Consider the following 20,216-nt stretch of genomic DNA (forward strand, 5'->3'; position numbering starts at 1 on the left):
GTGCCAGTCTCGGCCCATTGGCCCCAACTCCCTGCGCCTCGCGGTCGCGGCACGGGGATCCGGTGTCTCTTGTAGTTGTCTAAGTGCCAGAGGTTGAAGCCAAGGATGTGTTTCACTTTGTGTTGCTGGCGTTTCAGACATGCAGCCCAGCGTCCTCCAGAGCCGAGGCACCGCCGGGAACAGAAACCCGAGACCCTCTGCCTCGAGGGGCTGGGGTTATACATATATGTATGTATATATGTAGATCTATATACATATATGTGTGTGTGTGAATGTATGTATCTATGCATACACATTCATCCTTAACCTCCTGAGATTCGAGGAGCCGTCAGTGTTTTCTGTCCTGAGTGGGGGGTGGGGGCACAGGTGTGTCTGTCCCTTTTTTCTTTTGGTTTTTCTTTTGCCAAAACATTTTGGCCCAACTAGAGGGGCCCTTCTGCAGCCCCCCGGCCGCTCATTCTCCTTCGCCGTATCTGTGTCGGTGCGTGTTATGGGAAAGCCTGCGACAGGGGCAGAGTGTGTCTGTGATTCTGTAGTCTGTAGTCTGGTGCTCTGTGATGCTGTTTGACAAATATGTAAACAAATGAAATCATAATAATTACATAAATAAATGAAAACGAATTAAGTGAAGAAATAAAAAATATTATTAATGAAGTACAACTGATAATCATTTCAAGTTTCGATCTGAAATCAAGCGAACATTTTGTTTTATTGCTGCTGGTGACGATGTTTGCGAGGAGGTTCGGCGCGTCTTGTCTGAGAAGCTTTGTCCGTGTCGCTCCATTCTTTTGTACAGATGGGAAAAAAAAGATGAAAAAAAGGCAAAATTTGTAAAATATTGTGTCTGTGACTCCTTGTAAAATATTTTCAAATTGTTTATTACAGAGAATCAGTTATTAAATAATGTTCATATTTTTCACTTCACACCTGTGTTTGCGTGTCTGTTTTGCGTGTTGTAAAGTGCGTCCCGGCAAAATCACAGCCCAGAGTCGGGGAGGTGAGTTCCTTCATCGTTTATTCATTAAATGTAATCAAAAGTTGCATCGAGACAAATCACATTTAAAACAACAATCGTGGAAGAGTAAGTGCTTATTCAGGTTTATCTCAGCGTTTGTGAGGCTCGGCTTTAAATCGTGTCATTTGGGTTTTAAATCACATGGTGATGAGCGCCTGAAAGGCCTGGGTGATAAATGTACTGCCATGTAGGCCCCTGTACCCCTACTTTAACACATGCATAAAGGTAAGTGAAGCCTTCATTTCTGACCCCTCGGGTGTCCAGGGGGAAAGCAATGGTGGACCTGAACTGGACTTCTCTGTCAAGGCTGAAGAAAGGGATCATGGGTACTTTGACACAGAGAGCCGCTCTAGGGCTGGGATGGCTACATCACGACTCCTGGCCTCAGTGTGGCTCAGTTAAGTTATTTAGGATGGAAATCGCTTAAGATCAAACACAATCAAACCGATGGGTGCTTCACAAATCCATTGTAGTGCCCATTCTAGTGGGTGCTGGCGGGTGGCCGTCCTTCCCTCGCCGGTGCCCGCGTCGCTGCTGTGCGCAGTCACAGCGTCCCCAGGAACTCCAGCAGCGCCCGGTGCCACTCGGCGGGGTTGTCGAGGTAGCAGGCGTGGCCCGCGCCCTTCATCACCACCACCTTGTGGTTGGCCAGCTTCGTCAGGTTGTTGAGGGACACCTTCCCCAGCTGGGTGTCCTGATCGCCGTACACGATCAGTGTCGGGGTCTAACAGAGAGGGGAACAACCGAGTGTCACACACATCCCTCTGCTGCAGCTCTACACAATCACCAACAACACACCGGCTAGGAACGCGTGGGGGGGAAACTAGATGGCAATCAGTGCTTTTCTTTTGTCTCAGGCCGTGGGTACAGGAGCCACTGGGATCAGTGTATTCCTGGTCAAAGTGGGTCTTAATTAGAGCCGATAGGACCCGGCTGACGAGAGTTGAAGCTGCGTTTCCACAGCAGGTTGCCCGGCTCACCTGGACGCTGCCGTACTGCTCGGCGGTGAACTTGTCGGTGCAGATGGGCGCCACAGGGATGTAGGCCTTGAGCAGCTCGCTGTGCTGGAGCAGGAAGGGCAGGGAGTACATGCCGCTCAGAGACGGGCTGATGACCACGGCCGGGCCAAGCTGCAGAGCCTCGGACACCTGCTTCAGGAAGTTCCCGGGCGCCGGCTCCCCCACCGGGGCGGGCGCGATGGCATCCTTGGAGTTGCCAAATCCTGAGGAAGAAGCAGAAGCAGAGTGAGAGGAACTCCATTTAAACGGGAGTGTTTCTGGTGCCGCCGGCCAGCGGCAACTCTTTTGCGTTACCTGGCAGGTCAATGGCCACGGCGCGGCAGCTGGCATCTGCCAGCGTCTCCAGGGTGCGGATGTTCAGCCAGTTCTCGGAGGAGAAGCGGATGCCGTGCAGAAGAAGCACCGCCAGGCGGGCCGAACCCTGACCCGGCTCGGCCTGCCGGTAGAACAGCGGTGGCCCCCCCGACGCCAGCGTCACATGGCCCTCACTCATCTTCACTGCAGACATGCTGCTGAGACACGAGACACGCATGAGCACGGAGGTGGACAAGACAGGTACATATATGTGCAGCCCTGAATCTGTCATTGGGTATTGTCACAAGATCAGCTGACCAAGATGACTATAGATTGCTGGTGCACAGTGCTGGGCAGGTCTTCACCTCAACTTAAATTACACCCCCAGTCAGAAACCTGGCACCTTGTTTGACTTCACTGTTGAACCTGCTGGGCTCTGACTGTGTAGAAGGCAAGTCACGGCTGTGCCACTGGCCCAGGTCGACCCCTCTGAGCTCTACCAATCGCCATGCGTCAGTGGCAGCACTTCGGATCTACAACCCGTCCGCAAAGCTGCTCCACTTCAATGGACACCGAGCCGCAGCAGAGCATTCTGGGATATCGGAGTGTTGAGAGGGAGGGCGGTGACGTCACGTTCATATAAAACCCTCCCACAGACGGGACAGCCGGGATCTGAACTCGAACAAGGAAACGCATCGTTTGTTTTTAAATGCCTTGACATCGAATCCGTGGTTATCCACAGGATCCGCATATATTCATTACGGCTGGATGCTCATAAGTTGAAAGCTTTGCCGCAAATGCCGATGTAACCGTGTCGCAGAGCGCAGCTGCTTTAATACTGTAGTGAATTAGCGCGGATGAGAGGCCTGGGGAGCCAGACACAGGTCTTCGGTTTGATAAAGAAATGTATACAGTAGACAAGCCATAGCTTTATATTGTCATGAAAATTACATTCGATTATAGTTGTGTAAAGTTAGAATACATGTAAACTAAGCGATAAGATATGAATGTAAAAACAAACAACACGTAACTATACATGCATAAGGGCTTTGCATTGCACCGAAAAGACACGCACAACAGCTCAAACCGACACAAAGTGACACAAAGTGACACAAAGTGACACAGAGCTCCGCGGCGGCGCTGTGTGCGCTTCTCTCCGAGCCGGTCAAAGTGCACAGGTCCGGCGCTGCGCAGGCTGCTCACCGCAGCGCAACACGGGGCTTAAATCATCCAGCCAGCGGGGTTCATGACTGTCCGGCGCGCACAGCCACTGCCTACCTGTCCGTGGATTCAATCTGCCCTGAAAGCGAGAAGAAGCGCCGCGATCTCCGCGCAGCCCGGAAGACTGAGCTCCTGGACTCTGTGTTTACTCGGCTGCAGCGACACCTACTGGACAGGCAAAGCACACGCACACAGCTGGACTACAGCCACTGACACACAAATGTCACTTAACAACCGCCCAAATGTCTGGCAACACTGGACACCTTAACCATACTTGATGGTGCCAGAACAGAGCCATCAGACAGAAGGGGCATTTAAAGTGAGCGGTCTAATTCACACTTAGACCCAATGTGTTAAATGTATCACATTCTGTGTTTGTTCAAGGACAACACAACTTTGTGTTAAAATGTGTCAAATTACACCATGATGCGTCTCAATAACACAAGTCTATGTGCACTCTATGTAAAGGTTCTAGTAAGAACCTTTTAGGGTTCCCGGGTTGATACTGTGGAGGAAGAACCTTTTACCAAGGCTCCTTGAAGAACCTGAAATGTACCTTAAATCAACTGCGATCATGATGAAATGGTTCTCAAATGATCCCGCGGTTCTTACACGAAGCTTTAACTCGCGAAGAGCCCAGAGGTTCTAGAACCTTCGCTTTTAGAGTGTGGGGGAAACACATCATTGTGTTAGAAAGACACACTATTGGGGTGTAAGTTGGCCAATTCTAACACAAAGTTATGTTGTCCTTGAACAAACACAGAATGTGATCAATCTAACACATTGGTACTAAGAGTGCGTATACTGGCATTATTCTGTCAAGCTGAATGTCTACATGATATGCATGGCTTTATATTAATAATTATACAAATGAACAGATAAGGCAGGGTTCACAGCCTCCGCTGTGGTTCTCCTCGCCGTGTGTCTGCGTGTGAGCGACACAAATGCGTTTTAAAAGTCATGTGCACTTGAGTTATAACTTTTAAAAACCTTCTACAGAAGATGCGTTTTCTGTTGCACGCTTTGGTCTTCAGATTTATATTACACTCCCATTCCTATCCACGTCTGAGGTCGGGGTGTTTGTGTGGCGCTGTGCTGTTGCCTCATCTCTTTATATAATTTCCTGCTTTTGCAATTTCCGACGAAAAGGGAAAACAATCCATTCCTGTCATTCCTGCAGGTCAGGGATCCAAAGCGGATTTTTTTAGGGTGTGTTAGTGACAATGTGACAGTGTGTGTGTGTGTGTGTGTGTGTCTGTGACAGTGTGTGTGTGTGTGTGTGTGTGTGTGTGTGTTAGTGACAATGTGACAGTGTGTGTGTGTGACAGTGTGTGTGTTGGTGACAATGTGACAGTGTGTGTGTGTTGCAGTGTGTGTGTGTGTGTGACAGTGTGTGTGTGTGTGTGTGTGTGTGTGTGTGTGTGTTAGTGACAATGTGACAGTGTGTGTGTGTGTGTCTGTGACAGTGTGTGTGTGTGTGTGTGTGTGTGTGTGTGTGTTAGTGACAATGTGACAGTGTGTGTGTGTGACAGTGTGTGTGTTGGTGACAATGTGACAGTGTGTGTGACAGTGTGTGTGTGTTGCAGTGTGTGTGTGTGTGACAGTGTGTGTGTGTGTGTGTGTCTGTGACAATGTGACTGTGTGTGTGTGTTGCAGTGTGTGTGACAGAGTGTGTGTGTGTGTGTGTGTGTGTGTGTGTGTGTGTGTGTGTTAGTGGCAATGTGACAGTGTGTGTGTGTGTGTGTTGCAGTGTGTGTGACAGTGTGTGTGTGTGTGTGTGTGTTAGTGACAATGTGACAGTGTGTGTGTGTTGCAGTGTGTGTGACAGAGTGTGTGTGTGTGTGTGTTAGTGACAATGTGACTGTGTGTGTGTGTGTGTTGCAGTGTGTGTGACAGAGTGTGTGTGTGTGTGTGTGTGTGTGTTAGTGACAATGTGACTGTGTGTGTGTGTGTGTGTGTTGCAGTGTGTGTGACAGAGTGTGTGTGTGTGTGTGTGTGTGTGTGTGTGTGTGTTAGTGACAATGTGACTGTGTGTGTGTGTGTGTGTGTTGCAGTGTGTGTGACAGAGTGTGTGTGTGTGTGTGTTTGTACTGTTCTTTTCTCGTGGGCAGGATGTAAACATGAGGAAATCACGCGGGTGTCCAGTAGTGCTGTCCTGAGCAGCAGACAGAGACGCAGACAGACAGACAGACAGACGCACAAACAGCTGGACACTTGGTCCCGCCCACCGCTGGACTCTCCGCTTCACAACAGCGCAGCGCCGAGCCGAGCCGCTTCGCAATGGAGTCCCTTCTCGCCTGCCTGACCTGGGCGCTGCTGGCGGCTCTGGGAGCAGGTAGGACAAAACGACACCGTGTTTTTCTTGCCAAAGAGTCACAGCAACCGAGCGCGGTTATGCGGTTCCTGACGAGCTCTGTGCTGGGGGTCGATGCGCCTTTTCGTTTCGTTTGTCCGCACGGCCAGTCTCAGCGACGCCAGAGCGCAGTGTAAAGCGCAAAACAGGACCAGTCTTTAAAACAACACACAAACTGTGTTCCTTTCACAACTGGATGTGCATGAAACAATACAGGAACAGGGTGGCGTTGTTAAGGTGTCAAGCCTGGTTAAATCGCTTTAACGGGGTTTAAAAGTTGCGTTTGTAATGTGAAATCTTGTTTGTTTTGACTGAATAGTTGATAATGCAGTTCATATCATTTACGATTACTGTCGGGAGACCCACAATACTGCACCTGGGTGTTTTCTATAATCGGTGGACTGCACAATTGGAAAATATGAATTATGACCAATAGTTTTGAGTGAATTTAATTCTCAGATGGATCACTCGTGTGTGTGTAACCCAACAATGCAACCTAACGTGAAGATATATTAAACAGCTGTGCTTTGACTTCTGCAACTGTATTCGCAACAAAGTAGAAAAGCTCTTATTGTCCTGATAAGAGATGCCAAGAGGGGGCAAAATGTCTTCCCTTCATTCCAGACTCCTCTTAATGTCCTCATCCTGTAACCCTGTCTGGGAGTGGGACACAGAGCAGTCACGAACCCTGACGTTACCCACTCACCCTCGCTTACCCACAGTGACCACAGGACCCTGAGCAATCGCACACGATGTAACGCAGGGCACAGAGGATGCTGAGGACAAGGTGGACCCCCACCATCCTGTTCAGATGTTCAAAACTGTAGCGACCCCAGTCCCTCTCCCTCACTTCAGTAATCTTCAGGTTTCAGCTCTAAGCCAGGTGTTGGACGTGTCGTTTGTTGTTCAATCTGTAGACACATCTGGTGCTTAAATGAGACGTGTATATAATTGTGTATATAATTGAAGTGTCATCACTGCCTTCCGCCAGTTTCAGTGTAACGCTGGAGAGGGCCGCCCAAGCGCGCCTCAGCCAGCTGGTCCCTCTGCTGGGCCTCTCCCGGTCGGCTCCTGCCATGTCACGCTTGCCCCTTGCCTTCAACAAGGCATCCCAAATCCTGTCTGTGTCAAAGAGAGGAGCCGCCCAGCACTGGCCCCGTTATCCTTCCCGGGGCATCGGCCCATCTCCCTTGCGCTGGGATACGGGAGCACGTCTCCAGTGACTGACTCTGTACGGTGTGTATGTCCGTATTGGTTTCATCTCTGCAATTTCCCTTCTGTGGGCACCTCGGCCCAGCTGCTGTTATGAAGCTCTGCGCCCAACACTCCACCGCTGATTTAATGCTCCGATTGAAATGTTTGTGCAATATCCTGTCTGCCGCTCTCTGACCTTGGCTCTGCAGTGACCAGCACATAATCAAACATCTACAGGCAGCTTCTGTTTGTTAACCTTGCGGCAGAGGCCATCGGCACGCTGTCGTGTGTTAAAGGAGCAGGGCTGGATTGTGCCCTGGCTGGAGGCAAGTGGACGGGACTCCATGGCCTTGATGACAAATGTAGATATTTTTCAGATTTGGGATATGCAGGCGCTAGTAGGAAGAGTTCTGTTCTGTACATGGATACTGCCGTCCCGGTGCCATTTTTTGGAGCTGCTTGCTTTCCTGTAGAGCCAATCGGACAGGAAGTCACACTGATCCAGGCAGTGAGGGAACGCACAGCGTGTACCAGGTGTCAGCAGGGAGGGAAGGTGTGTCTTGTATGAACTTTGTGCTTCTGCAGCTTTTATGGGTTCTTTGGAATCATTGGTGAAAGAGAAGACTTTAATTGTAAGCAGCTGAGCTCACAGCATCGATCTATCAAAGTCTCTTCTAGCAGAAGAGGCTGGAAGAACGAATGTGCTGTTTTCTCAGTCTTTGCATTTCTTTTACTTATCTTTGATTCAATCTGAGGTCATGACCTTGCACTCCATGTATAGAAAATATAATTAGCTGAAAACACGCCCAATGGGGTTTCACACCCCATGGAACTCCAGCAGGGTGCACTGACGCGCTGTGTTTCAGTTGCGTTTGTGCGTGTTCACAGCATCGAGGAGCCCTCTGAATGACTTCCAGCGCTCGGAAGGACGTGAGCTGGTGCCCATGAATGAGAAGACCAGCCGGGTGCGCTCTCTGCCTGGCCTGACTCTGGAGGAGTGTGCCCAGCAGTGCTCGGAGTCCCTGGACTGCAGGTAACCTGGCACACGCCCCCTGGCATGGAGGGGCACCATGTATAGACACTGTCATTCTTGAGGAGTTTGCCAGACTTGTTGCACCCACTGCTCTTGTTGGCTACAGCTGTCCCCATCCCGCTTTCATAGAGCCAGTCAAGCATTGCGTACCAGACCGCCCTCCCCAGGCATAATTTTTGGGGGAAATGCTACCCTTGCGATCCATTTTCTTGGTCCATTCTATGACTAATTGATAATTAGTTCAATTAAATAATGAAGCAGCCTAACGTGAATGGATGGGAAGGGCTGGAACTGGACTGTTGCAAGTCAGATACCTTTTAGTTTGTCCTCCTGGGCCACGCCCAGCCTCCTTCCTCAGACGTGGTCGGCCTGCGTCTCGGCTACCCTGTTCTGTGGTAATTGTAAACCTTCCTAATAACCAGGGGCACCAGAACACAACACATGAATGAGTTTAGTGCCAATGAGCTTTCAGAGTGTGTTTGAGACCAGGTGAGCAGAGCCCCTGGCAGTCACAGCCCTTATTTAAATGGATTAGTGTTCCCTGTTGCTCACGATGACATCATCACCACCGTGGCTTAGACGGTGTGTTAATTCCATGGCTGGCCCAGCTGTCATGACACCACATTATTAAATCTGCCTGTAAATATAGCCTGGCTGAATCAGACGCAGTGTCAATACGCTGCTGTGATAATGTAGGTTGAGTAAACGTTAGACCTGACACAGAGGTGATGTATTTGTAACACAAAACGGAGCACAAAATGGAGCAGATATTAGAATATAAGAACATGAGACAGTGTCCAATCGAGAGGAGGCCATTCGCCCCATCGTGCTCGTTTGGTGTCCATTAATAACTAAGTGATCAAGGATCCTATCCAGTCTGTTTTTTAATGTTCCCAAATTGTCTCTTCAGCCACATCGCTGGGGAGTTTGTTCAGATTGTGACGCCTCTCTCTGTGAAAAAGTGTCTCCTGTTTTCTGTCTTGAATGCCTTGAAGCCCAACATCCATTTGAATATGAATGAGTTGTTCTTCTTCGTCTTCCTCTTCCTCTCACCAGAGCCTTTAACTTTGAAACACGTCCCGCAGTGAAGTGTAAACTGCTGCCTTGGACCCGAGACCCAAGCCTTGCCGAGGTGAAGCGCAACGTGAACTCTGACCTGTATGAAAAGAAAGGTAGGCCAGGGCTTGACTGTCCCGGGTCCTGGGGTTACTGGCCGTCCGGGTTATATTCTAGTCTTGCTCAGAAATAGTTGAAGATGATTCAGTTGTCCCCGTGTTACAGTTCCTTCAATCTGCTGACCCTGCTGAAAAGATTTACTGTAAGGGGAATGCACTGATTTAGGTTTTTTTAATAAAGGTGATTGTATTTCAAGATGTTTGAAGACTGTCTCATGTCTCTTGTCCTGTTCAGATTACGTTAGGAAGTGCATCGTGGGTAATGGGATGAATTACCGCGGCAGCGTGCGGGTGACGGTGAGCGGGCGTGAATGCCAGCACTGGTGGTCCAGGTTTCCACATGACCACAGGTGAGCAGCCGTCAGTCACAGCCTCGCTCCCGCACATCCAGCACTATGCGGTCTTTGGACACTTTGGGCACCACCTGGCCTCTGGGTTTCCCTTTCTCCCGAGGCTATAATTTGGTTCATAACTCTAATTGCCCACTTAATCAACTTAATTTATCATCAGGTAATGATTTATAAAACACAAAGAGTGTTGGTACTAAGCGCCAGATCTCCAGAGCCCTGATATGGGTAGATGTAGGTAGATGTCCAGGACCAGGAAAATTATATTTGTCATTTGTAAGTGTTGTGTACAGACCAACAAAATGAATGCTGACTTCTCTCTGCAACAAATCGCCTCGGCAGCCGGTTATGTGTAATAACGTGCCAGGAAATGGCATCAGTGATCTTCTCTTCTTCACAATTTGCCAACCGTACCAAAACAACAACATATGTCAAGATTGTCAGCTTGGCATCAGAAGTCCTGCGATATCAGTCATCTGAGCTTGCACTGCTTCAATCTGTAGTGGCAAGACTTTCCTGATGAACTTTGTGAATTCTTAAGTCGGGAAAAAATGTTTTTCTGCCAATTAGAAGTTGATCTTGATGTAGTTTCACAAGGGTGGAGGTCATGAAGAAATTCCTTATGAACAGTGTGTGTGTGAAGTTTGTCACCCGGGCCTGTCCCGTCTCTCGCCCCCGGACTCCCCACACAGATACACACCCACGTCCCAGAACGGCCTGGACCTAAACTACTGTCGCAACCCGGACGGCGACCCCAAGGGCCCCTGGTGTTACACCACCGACCCAGACAAGCGCTACGAGTCTTGCGGGATCCCCTCGTGTGAAAACGGTGAGTAAGAGTCTGGCACTGGAAGCGCGGTTGTCTCGTCCCGCTGGCCGCTGAGAGCTTGTCTGTTGAGCGTGCGTGTGTGACGCTCTCCTGTGTGTTTCAGAGGTGTGCATTACCTGCAATGGGGAGGATTACCGCGGACAGGTGGACCACACTCGGAACAACCTGGAGTGTCAGCGCTGGGATCTCCAGGTCCCCCATCAGCACATATACCAGCCTGAGAAGTAGGTACCATTCCCATTACACTGACAGCACCTCTCCGACCCGTCCAGAGGCCCGTCCGGAGCTAGTGACAGAGATGGCAGTCCCAAAAGGCAAACAGCTTCGGGGGGTTTGGCTAAGCCCTGGCCCTGGAGTATGCTTGTGTCAGCTGGGTCTGGTTCCAGTTTGGCTCTCAGTTGTGTAACGGAAGTTTAATTAGTCCAGTTGAATCGCTCTGTGTTTGCGCAACACACTGCTGCAGATGTCTTTCAGAATAATGGTCAGTGTGTGTACAGAGCAGCACAGGGGAATAAGACAGAGACACTACAGGAGATTAATCTTGTGGGTCCAGGGTCATATTTGTGCCTCCTCCCCTTCAGGCAGAAAATCGGTAGTAATGGGTTAAGGTTGTAAGGGGTGGCTTTACAAACTGGGAGGTTCAGAGTTGTGTCGTTGTTTGTTTACATTATGAAACAGCTGGAGATGTTCGAGGTCACTGTGGAGTTGTGTATTGACATCAGCCGACATTAGTCACATGGTCTCCCAAGGATTCAAGAGGGAAAGCTTTGCCTGAGGATTGTTATTGGGAACTGGGCTGTGAAATGAAAACATTGTTCAACCAGGAGGGCTGGGTCACAATGCATGTAGCAGTACATCCAAACACCCCTTCACTTGACCGCGCATTGGTGAGCGTCCCATTGATCTCGGGGGCCACCTCTTGAATATTGTGTTTTCTGGGTCTGCCCCGCACCTCCAGAGTGTCTTGCTTGGCCAGTAATAAGAACATAAGAATGTAAGAAAGTGTCCAATCGAGAGGAGGCCATTTGCCCCATCGTGCTCGTTTGGTGTCCATTAATAACTAAGTGATCCAAGGATCCTATCTAGTGTATTCGACATTGAGATTAGATCTTTACAAAATCAATAAATACATAAAACAATGTCCAGGTTAGTGACCAGAGGTCCCTGATGTCATTTCTGATGGGTGTCCCTTTTGGTTCTCACCTCCAGGTACCCGGATAAGAGTTTGGATGACAACTACTGTCGCAATCCGGACGCCTCCCCCGTCCCCTGGTGCTACACCACTGACCCCAAGGTGGAGCGGCAGAACTGCCAAATCAGCAAGTGCTGTAAGGGCCTGTGCTTTTTACATGCAAAGATGAATCTGATTGTGTAATTAGAAATACTGTCCCACAGAGAGAGAAAGGGAGGATGAATTGAGACACGACAGGTGGAGAACAAGTTAAAAATAGTGAAGTGGTGAGTTTGTCCAGTTCCATCTGCTTTTATTTGGTCTTCGCAGACAGATCACCACAGAGCGCTTCAGAGCTGGAGAAAAGATTGGTTAGGACATCTTGACTATAGATTAACATCTTCAGACTTGACAGGCTGTGTTCTGTGATGGCAACTGTAAAGGAGCAAGCCTGCTAATTTCACAAATTGTCCAAGGCAGATGGGGTGAGGAGAATAGCAATTTTGTATTATTGATATCTTTCTCCCTCTCTCTCACACGTTGTCTCAGCCCATCCATCCCCCTCTCCCCAGAGACGCTCTCGCTCCAGCCACACGACGCACTGTTTCCGCGGCCGTGGGGAAGACTACCGCGGCAGTGTCAACGAGACCACCTCGGGCATCCCCTGCCAGCGCTGGGACGCACAGAAGCCGCACAAGCACCCCTTCATCCCGGAGATCTATGAGTGCAAGTGAGAGATCGAGGAATATGGGAGGGAAAGGGAGAGAAAGAGGGAGAGAAGGAGGTTGACTGGGAAGAAGGGGGTCCTGGGGGTAAAAGGAGAAAGGGATTGGAAGAGGGAGGGAAAAGCAGGAGACTGGATGGGGAAAAACAGGTGACCCATTCAATCGATAAATAAATAATAAGCATCTTCATCAGTTCTCTGCATACTAATGGTATTTTTCTGGGTTTTCTTTTTCCCCGTGGATCGAGCAGTCCTCGTTCTTCGCTGTATCTTTTGTCTTGTCTCCTGTCGCGTGGAACATTAACTCGCAGTGCCGTTTGCACAGCGCTGATAACCCTATCAGCCTCTGTCACTGACCTCAACCGCAGCCGCACAGCGACTGGCCCCCTGCTCTCTGTCAACACTGTCAACACAATGAGCCGATGACACGTGAGAGTGAGCTAGTCGAGGAAAACGCTCACAGGACAGCTTTTCATTTTATTCTCCCTAAATCTTGCCAGATTTCTAACTCCAGATAAGAATTCAGATCAGGCTCGCGTGTAATAGTTTAATGTTTCCCAAAGTCCCAAATGTTTCCCTGATGTTGTGGATTGGGGTTCAGGCTGTTCGAACATAAGAACACAAGACAGTGTCCAATGGAGAGGAGCCCATTCGCCCCATCATGCTCGTTTGGTGTCCATTAATAACTAAGTGATCAAGGATCCTATCCAGTCTGTTTTTGAATGTTCCCAAATTGTCTCTTCAGCCACATCGCTGGGGAGTTTGTTCGGACGCCTCTCTGTGTGAAGAAGTGTCTGTTGTGGGGACAGTAGAGATGTTCTTACAGTGTTTATACCAAATAAAACATTGATTGATTGGTCACTGTGAGGGTGTTTCTGTCTCCCTCTAGAGGGCTGGAGGAGAATTACTGCCGGAACCCTGACGGCTCGGAGGCGCCCTGGTGTTTCGCATCCGTCCCGGAGATGAGGACGGCCTTCTGCCTGCAGATCAAACGCTGCGCCGATGACGTCGAGGCAGAAGGTAGGGGGTCGTCACTGGGGGTCTTAGCAGGCAAGGGTGGTGGTTGTGGGGGGGGGGTGGTGTCTTCTTTTGAGCAATCTGTAATCTGAGGCATTCATTAAGGTTAGAGTTGTGTTAACTCAGGTGTAAGGTGTGGGTTTGGATCTATCTACCTTCGATCTATCTCTCCATCTCCTCTGTCTATCTCTCCTCTCCCGGCAGACTGCTATCATGGCAATGGGAACAACTACCAGGGGACGGTCCGCAAGACCCGCAAAGGAACCGCCTGCCAGAAGTGGAGCGTCAACACCCCTCACAAAACCAAGTAGGTCCAGATTGCGGGGAGCCGGGACGGGCCCCCTGCAACTGTGCTTGCTCTGAGCATCAACTAGGCGACGTTCGGGAGACAAACAGCTTCTTCTGCTCCTTGTCAGTGTGCGTTTTAGGCAGACAGCGCTGCTTGTGATTGGGAAAACATCTGAAAGCCCCCAGTAATCAAACCGCTGTTGATGTGTTTGCACTCAATTACGAATAACCCCCCCCCATCACAAAGGACATTGAGAAATCCAATTGAGCCCTGACTGCTCTGCCCACTGATCTTGAACGGGTGCGCCAACGAACAGAAGATCCAGTGATGCGGGGGGTCGAGTTGCAGCAGACGCCCAGTCAGCGGGGCAGGGACAGTCGGGTGCCCGCGTTCAGCCAGTCCTCTGTGTTCATCTCATCCAGGGTGTCCATTACCTGAGTCACTGGACACGGCTGTTCCCTGGTCATGGGTGGCCTCTCCAGCTGACACCTTTCATTCGGGCAGCAGGGTGCGAGGCTGTAGTCTGGTTGTCTGTTGGTACTGAGAAATATGACATGAGAGATGTCTCAGCCCTGGACACAGCGTACACAGCATATTTTGTACAGCTTTTTCTTTTCAAATTCTGTGTATTTCGATCTCAGTTCATATTGTTTCCTCTCCAATTGAATATACACTCACCTAAAGGATTATTAGGAACTCCATACTAATACTGTGTTTGACCCCCTTTCGCCTTCAGAACTGCCTTAATTCTAAGTGGCATTGATTCAACAAGGTGCTGAAAGCATTCTTTAGAAATGTTGGCCCATATTGATAGGATAGCATCTTGCAGTTGATGGAGATTTGTGGGATGCACATCCAGGGCACGAAGCTCCCGTTCCACCACATCCCAAAGATGCTATATTGTTTTGAGATCTGGTGACTGTGGGGGCCAGTTTAGTACAGTGAACTCATTGTCATGTTCAAGAAACCAATTTGAAATGATTCGACCTTTGTGACATGGTGCATTATCCTGCTGGAAGTAGCCATCAGAGGATGGGTACATGGTGGTCATAAAGGAATGGACATGGTCAGAAACAATGCTCAGGTAGGCCGTGGCATTTAAACGATGCCCAATTGGCACTAAGGGGCCTAAAGTGTGCCAAGAAAACATCCCCCACACCATTACACCACCACCACCAGCCTGCACAGTGGTAACAAGGCATGATGGATCCATGCTCTCATTGTGTTTACGCCAAATTCTGATTCTACCATCTGAATGTCTCAACAGAAATCGAGACTCATCAGACCAGGCAACATTTTTCCAGTCTTCAACTGTCCAATTTTGGTGAGCTTGTGCAAATTGTAGCCTCTTTTTCCTATTTGTAGTGGAGATGAGTGGTACCCGGTGGGGTCTTCTGCTGTTGTAGCCCATCCGCCTCAAGGTTGTACGTGTTGTGGCTTCACAAATGCTTTGCTGCATACCTCGGTTGTAACGAGTGGTTATTTCAGTCAAAGTTGCTCTTCTATCAGCTTGAATCAGTCGGCCCATTCTCCTCTGACCTCTAGCATCAACAAGGCATTTTCGCCCACAGGACTGCCGCATACTGGATGTTTTTCCCTTTTCACACCATTCTTTGTAAACCCTAGAAATGGTTGTGCGTGAAAATCCCAGTAACTGAGCAGATTGTGAAATACTCAGACCGGCCCGTCTGGCACCAACAACCATGCCACGCTCAAAATTGCTTCAATCACCTTTCTTTCCCATTCAGACATTCAGTTTGGAGTTCAGGAGATTGTCTTGACCAGGACCACACCCCTAAATGCATTGAAGCAACTGCCATGTGATTGGTTGGTTAGATAATTGCATTAATGAGAAATTGAACAGGTGTTCCTAATAATCCTTTAGGTGAGTGTATATTTGTACAACCTTACTTTGCAACTCTCTGACAACGTCCCCTGCTGTCCTTCACGTCTGTCTCGCCACTGTGTCTCGCCACTGTGTCGTAGTGTCCTGTGTTCACTGCACTGCAGTGCGTTTGGTTAACTGGGTCGGTTCTGTTCCTGCAGGATTAACCCAACCACCTTCCCCCACGCCAACCTGACCGAGAACTACTGCCGCAACCCCGACGGAGATCGGCACGGGCCCTGGTGCTACACCACCGACCCCAAGACCGAGTTCGACTACTGCGCCATCAAACAGTGTGGTGAGGGGGCTGAGGACCCGGCGGCCCTACGCTGTGCCGCTCCCACACGCACACGCAAACGCACACACACGCACACAGGCATCCAAACCCTACTCTCCATCTCTCTCCCTATGCTACACAATGATTATTGATATTTGTACATATGTTTGCCTGTATTTATGTGTGTATTTAGTAAGTATAGTGAGTTAGATGTTCACTGAACTGCTCTTCAACTGTTCTGTGCTTCCCCACAGCGGGAGAGGTCGTCTCTCTCATCGAACCCTCAGGTGAGGTTTAATGCGGCGCAGTGGGTCTATTTCATGACTTGTTTGAAGGGCTGATGAGTCTTACTTTGCTGGGATGTTGGTGTGTGGTGTGTGTGTGTGTGTGTGTGTGTGTCTGACTGCCTGAATATGTAAATATTCTTATCTGGGCTATATTGACAAAATCTAATTCGCACAGCCATGCTAAGTTTTTTTTTTTTAACAGAAAAAACTACACAATGAAGGTGTAAAGTTCAAGATGCTATGTGCATTGCAATACACACGTGCATTGTGTCTTAACATTCGTGCATCTGCTTGCCCCCCCTGTCCTGTGTAATCATGTGCGTTTGTTGTCTTTGTCCTGTACTCGGTGTCTGTGCGGCGGCACTGCAGAGAATGTGGAGTTTAACGAGTGTGGCAAGAGGGAGGACCGAGTGAACAACTTTGCACGCATCGTGGGCGGCACCCCCGGGAACTCGCCCTGGACTGTCAGCCTGCGGGACAGGTCAGCACCGGGGGTCCACAGGCCGGGGGGCTCTGTAAATGAACGTGTGTGTGTGTGTTGTGTGCTGGCACATCACCTTGCTCATCGCCTCCTGGTCTTTATCAGGGAGGTGTTTTAGGGGCTAAGAATGTTTCATTGGTTGAAACCGATAAATCCTAATTTTTCACTGACATGTCTCTCTCTCTCTCTCTCTCTCTCTGTAGGAAAGGAAACCATTTCTGTGGAGGTTCCCTAGTCAATGCGAAGTGGGTCATCAGCACCCGTCAGTGCTTCTCATCCTGGTAAAGTCCAGTGGGCCGGGAGGGGCGGGCCGTCCAATCTACTCTGCTCTCTGCGATGGTTCAGGGCTGTCATACATCTGTTCTATACTGAGACCCAGCAAAGAAACCAAACCAAGTCCTTAACATCTGCTCAATTTATGTTGTTGTATAAATCTCAAGGCACACCCTTGTAACACCTGTTCTCTTGGTTCTCAGCGACGCCGATCTCACCGGGTACTCGGCCATGATGGGCACCGTGTTCAGAAACCCAAAGGACGGCGAACCGACCGAGCAGAACATCCCCTTGAGCAGCATCTCATGCGGGCCCTCCGAGTCCTACCTGGTCATGCTGCAGCTGGAATCGTATGTGACGGGGTCAATGGGGACTCGATCACTTTCCGATAGGCCATTCGCTTAACCCGTCCTTACTCACTATTTCACTCACAATCTCTCTCTCTCTGGCTGTGTTCTCCAGGCCGGTGCAGTTCAGTGAGCGGGTGTCTCAGATCTGTCTGCCCCCTGAGCGTTTCATCGTCCCAGAGGGCACCACCTGTGAGATTGCCGGCTGGGGGGAGACCAGAGGTAAGGCAGGAGGCTGGTGGGCAAGAGGAGGGTTTCGGATTCTTTGCACGCCTGTGGTCAGATGTTTTCACTGTGCATTCTCTGAATTAAAGGTGTCACAGTGAGATACCTCCACAGTTCACAATCGAAGTAGTGCTTGTGTAACTGGCTTCCCAACAGGCACCGGGAATGAGAACGTGCTCAACGTGGCCCAGATGCCAGTTCTCGGCAACAAGGAATGTAACAAGTACTTCCGGAGTCGCGTGAAGGACAACGAGATGTGCACCGCGCCCTTCCAGGCCGGAGTAGGCGCCTGCGAGGTACCGTCTGTGTGTTCCTCTCTATTATCAATACCGTTACCATCATCATCATCATCATCGTTATTAATTCCTGTCTCTCCATCTCCCCCACCCTCTCTTGATCTTGCGCAGAAAGACTATGGCGGCCCCCTCGCCTGCCAGAACAGCGACTGCTGGGTGCTAGAGGGCGTGATGATCCCCATGCGGCGCTGCGGACACCCAGGGCAGCCCAGCATCTTCATCCGCGTGTCTGTGTACGTGGACTGGATCAAGAAGGTCATCGGCATCGCATAAGAGACTGCTCCCTCCCGCCACGCCCCACCCCACCCCTCGTCCCACCACACCCCTCGCCCCACAGCCTCCTGCTCCGCTGATAGTCTGGTCCTGGGGGTCTGCAGGGAATTGTAATCTATTGGTTGAGTTCTGAACAACTCCATCCATTGGCAATGATTTGTGTTGTTGCATTTTTTATTTTTTTGGCACTCGTTAGTCAACATTTTTCCCAGATCTCTCCTCGTGGTCTGGCTTCAAAGGCACCCAGCCAGACTGTGGCTCCCCAGGACCAGAGCTTGTGTAGCACACCCCCCAGGTGAACGCGGGACTCAGTTTGATACTGGAGTCTGTGCCCCGAGGTTTCAGTCCCATTACCTTTGCTTTCCTCCAGCTGATAAGCCTCCCCCAGGTCCCCTTCACATCCCTTTGATCTGTGAAGCACCTTCCCCTTGTCCTTTCAACTGCTTTCTTTGTCCCCGTTTCCCCACATGTGCCGGGATGGCACTGAGCTGTTTCGAATGTATTTTAATGGGTTTGCAGGCCAGCCCTTGGCCTTGGCGACAACTGCAGTCACTGTGATCAGCGGCCACAGGATGCTAAGCCATGCTACTCCCTCGGCATAGTTTGTGGTGAATCAGGTCACCAGTATTGAGCCCAGCTTTCTTACGAAATTATACATCCTAGCCGGGGTTTTAACGCAGCGTTTGGCATCCCTGTGTTCACTGCTTGTGTCCGAGTGACACTGGGTTACGATTGTGACTTCAGTCGAACTGTGAGAAAATCCACGTTTTCATCCCAAAGTTCCTTATTTTTTATATTAATATTATTTGTTTCAATACTTTGATGTTTTATCCAGTGATGGATGTCTGTGACAATACTGCCGTGTGCATTTATTTTTCTAAACATGTTAATTGAAGTGTTTTCTGCTTTCTCAGTTCCTCCTCAGTGAAGGTTTAGACTCGAGGTCTGTGTCAGGAATGTGAAGTGAATGTTTTTGGTTTTGTATATTTATTCTTTCTGTGCGAGACTGAATAGTGGCCGGGCGGGGCTGCCGAAAATGTCGAACATGTATGTAAGACAATCCCTTTACTGTGAGTCGTCATAGAGAGCCCGATACTCACCCGATACAGTTCAGTGGGACAGTTGTCATTTAGGGGCCGAACCATACAAATTCAGACTCCCATTCTCAGCATCACAATCACTAGAGTCTTTCAGATCATATTTATGCTCCCAGTGTTCGCTTTTATCTCTGGAATCAAATATATATCTAATTCTCTGCAAGATTCGTGACTGTTGGAGGCTCTCAGTTGGGTGGGCGCTCATGTTACAATTGCCCACAAGGCGGCAGTGTTACATGACACGAACGATAGTACTCAATCCTGGAATGTATCAAATTACACAATATATGTGTTATTAGTAACTGTGGTGAGTGTAATCAATCAATCGATACATAAATGACTAATATGTAGCATAGTTACAGTAAATGTTTTTTTTCTTTCTATACATGTTTGGTTGTATACATGTATACCCACCTCCTCTTGGAGTAATAAAATGATACTATGTTTTAATCTCATAAATTGACACTGTTCTGTAGTGGATGTACTCTCTGTGGTAAACCTATTGTATCTGCAGTATTAGTTCTGCCCTGCTGTAGACAGGAGGGGGTTTGACTTAAAACTCTGCAAAGATGTTCAAAATGGACAGACAAGTCAACGCAAAGGATTGTGCGTCAGATGGGGCAGTGAGACTAGGAGCCATCGCTCACACAGAGAGGCACGTGGCTCTGTGATGCAACTGCCTAAAATCAGTGTGGAAGGGCCACAGTGGACTGGCTGAGAGCCTGGGACATGTTGGACACACCAAGTGACCAGCAAAGCTCGGGGGTCCTCTCTGGTGCGTAACCTCGCTCTCCTGTCCTATCTCATCATCGGTTTGGGTTCGAGCGCCCGGGCCAGCACCGTGGTCTACTCCTCACGCAGTTGGCTGCTCCGGCTCTCCTGTCCCTGCGCCGCTGCTCTGCCCGGGCTCTCATTATCTGTCAGCCGTTTGGTGTGGGGGGGGGGTCTCGGAATGCCAAGCGTCTGTGCCGCGGAATGTCTTTCATCCCCTCAACCGGTGTCTGTGTGTGGGCATTAGCAGGCATGACTGGCCATGTTTAATGTGCAAACGCAACCCCCTCTCAACCCCTGCCACCTGCACCCCCCGTTCCCAC

General features: G+C 49.6%; 2 protein-coding genes across 6 annotated transcripts; one reads left to right on the forward strand and one right to left on the reverse strand.

Annotated features, from left to right (window-relative positions):
• Positions 1–998: 998 nt before the first annotated feature.
• On the reverse strand, positions 999–3,707 carry abhd14b (abhydrolase domain containing 14B). 5 transcript variants are annotated; one of them, XM_066697544.1, is made up of 4 exons: positions 3,607–3,707; positions 2,329–2,543; positions 1,996–2,237; positions 999–1,739 (listed from the first exon to the last, which is right to left on the reverse strand). In XM_066697544.1, exons 2-4 carry the CDS (start codon positions 2,540–2,542, stop codon positions 1,560–1,562), a joined length of 636 nt encoding a protein of 211 aa, XP_066553641.1. In that variant the 5' UTR covers position 2,543; positions 3,607–3,707; the 3' UTR covers positions 999–1,559. The 5 variants fall into 5 exon arrangements, with proteins under 5 accessions (XP_066553641.1, XP_066553643.1, XP_066553642.1 ...); XM_066697546.1 differs by having other exon boundaries at positions 2,329–2,546; positions 3,607–3,699; XM_066697545.1 differs by having other exon boundaries at positions 3,532–3,681.
• Positions 3,706–19,581, forward strand: mst1 (macrophage stimulating 1). The gene is made up of 18 exons (XM_066697543.1): positions 3,706–5,884; positions 7,985–8,129; positions 9,186–9,301; positions 9,540–9,654; positions 10,344–10,480; positions 10,584–10,704; positions 11,690–11,808; positions 12,201–12,381; positions 13,265–13,395; positions 13,597–13,699; positions 15,728–15,864; positions 16,098–16,130; positions 16,500–16,611; positions 16,815–16,892; positions 17,088–17,234; positions 17,347–17,453; positions 17,613–17,752; positions 17,864–19,581. The coding sequence occupies exons 1-18, from the start codon at positions 5,830–5,832 to the stop codon at positions 18,023–18,025; spliced, it is 2,139 nt and encodes a 712-aa protein (XP_066553640.1). The 5' UTR covers positions 3,706–5,829; the 3' UTR covers positions 18,026–19,581.
• Positions 19,582–20,216: the final 635 nt, after the last annotated feature.

Source organism: Amia ocellicauda, chromosome 3 (genome assembly GCF_036373705.1).
Source record: "Amia ocellicauda isolate fAmiCal2 chromosome 3, fAmiCal2.hap1, whole genome shotgun sequence".
Classification (NCBI taxonomy): Eukaryota; Metazoa; Chordata; class Actinopteri; order Amiiformes; family Amiidae; genus Amia; species Amia ocellicauda.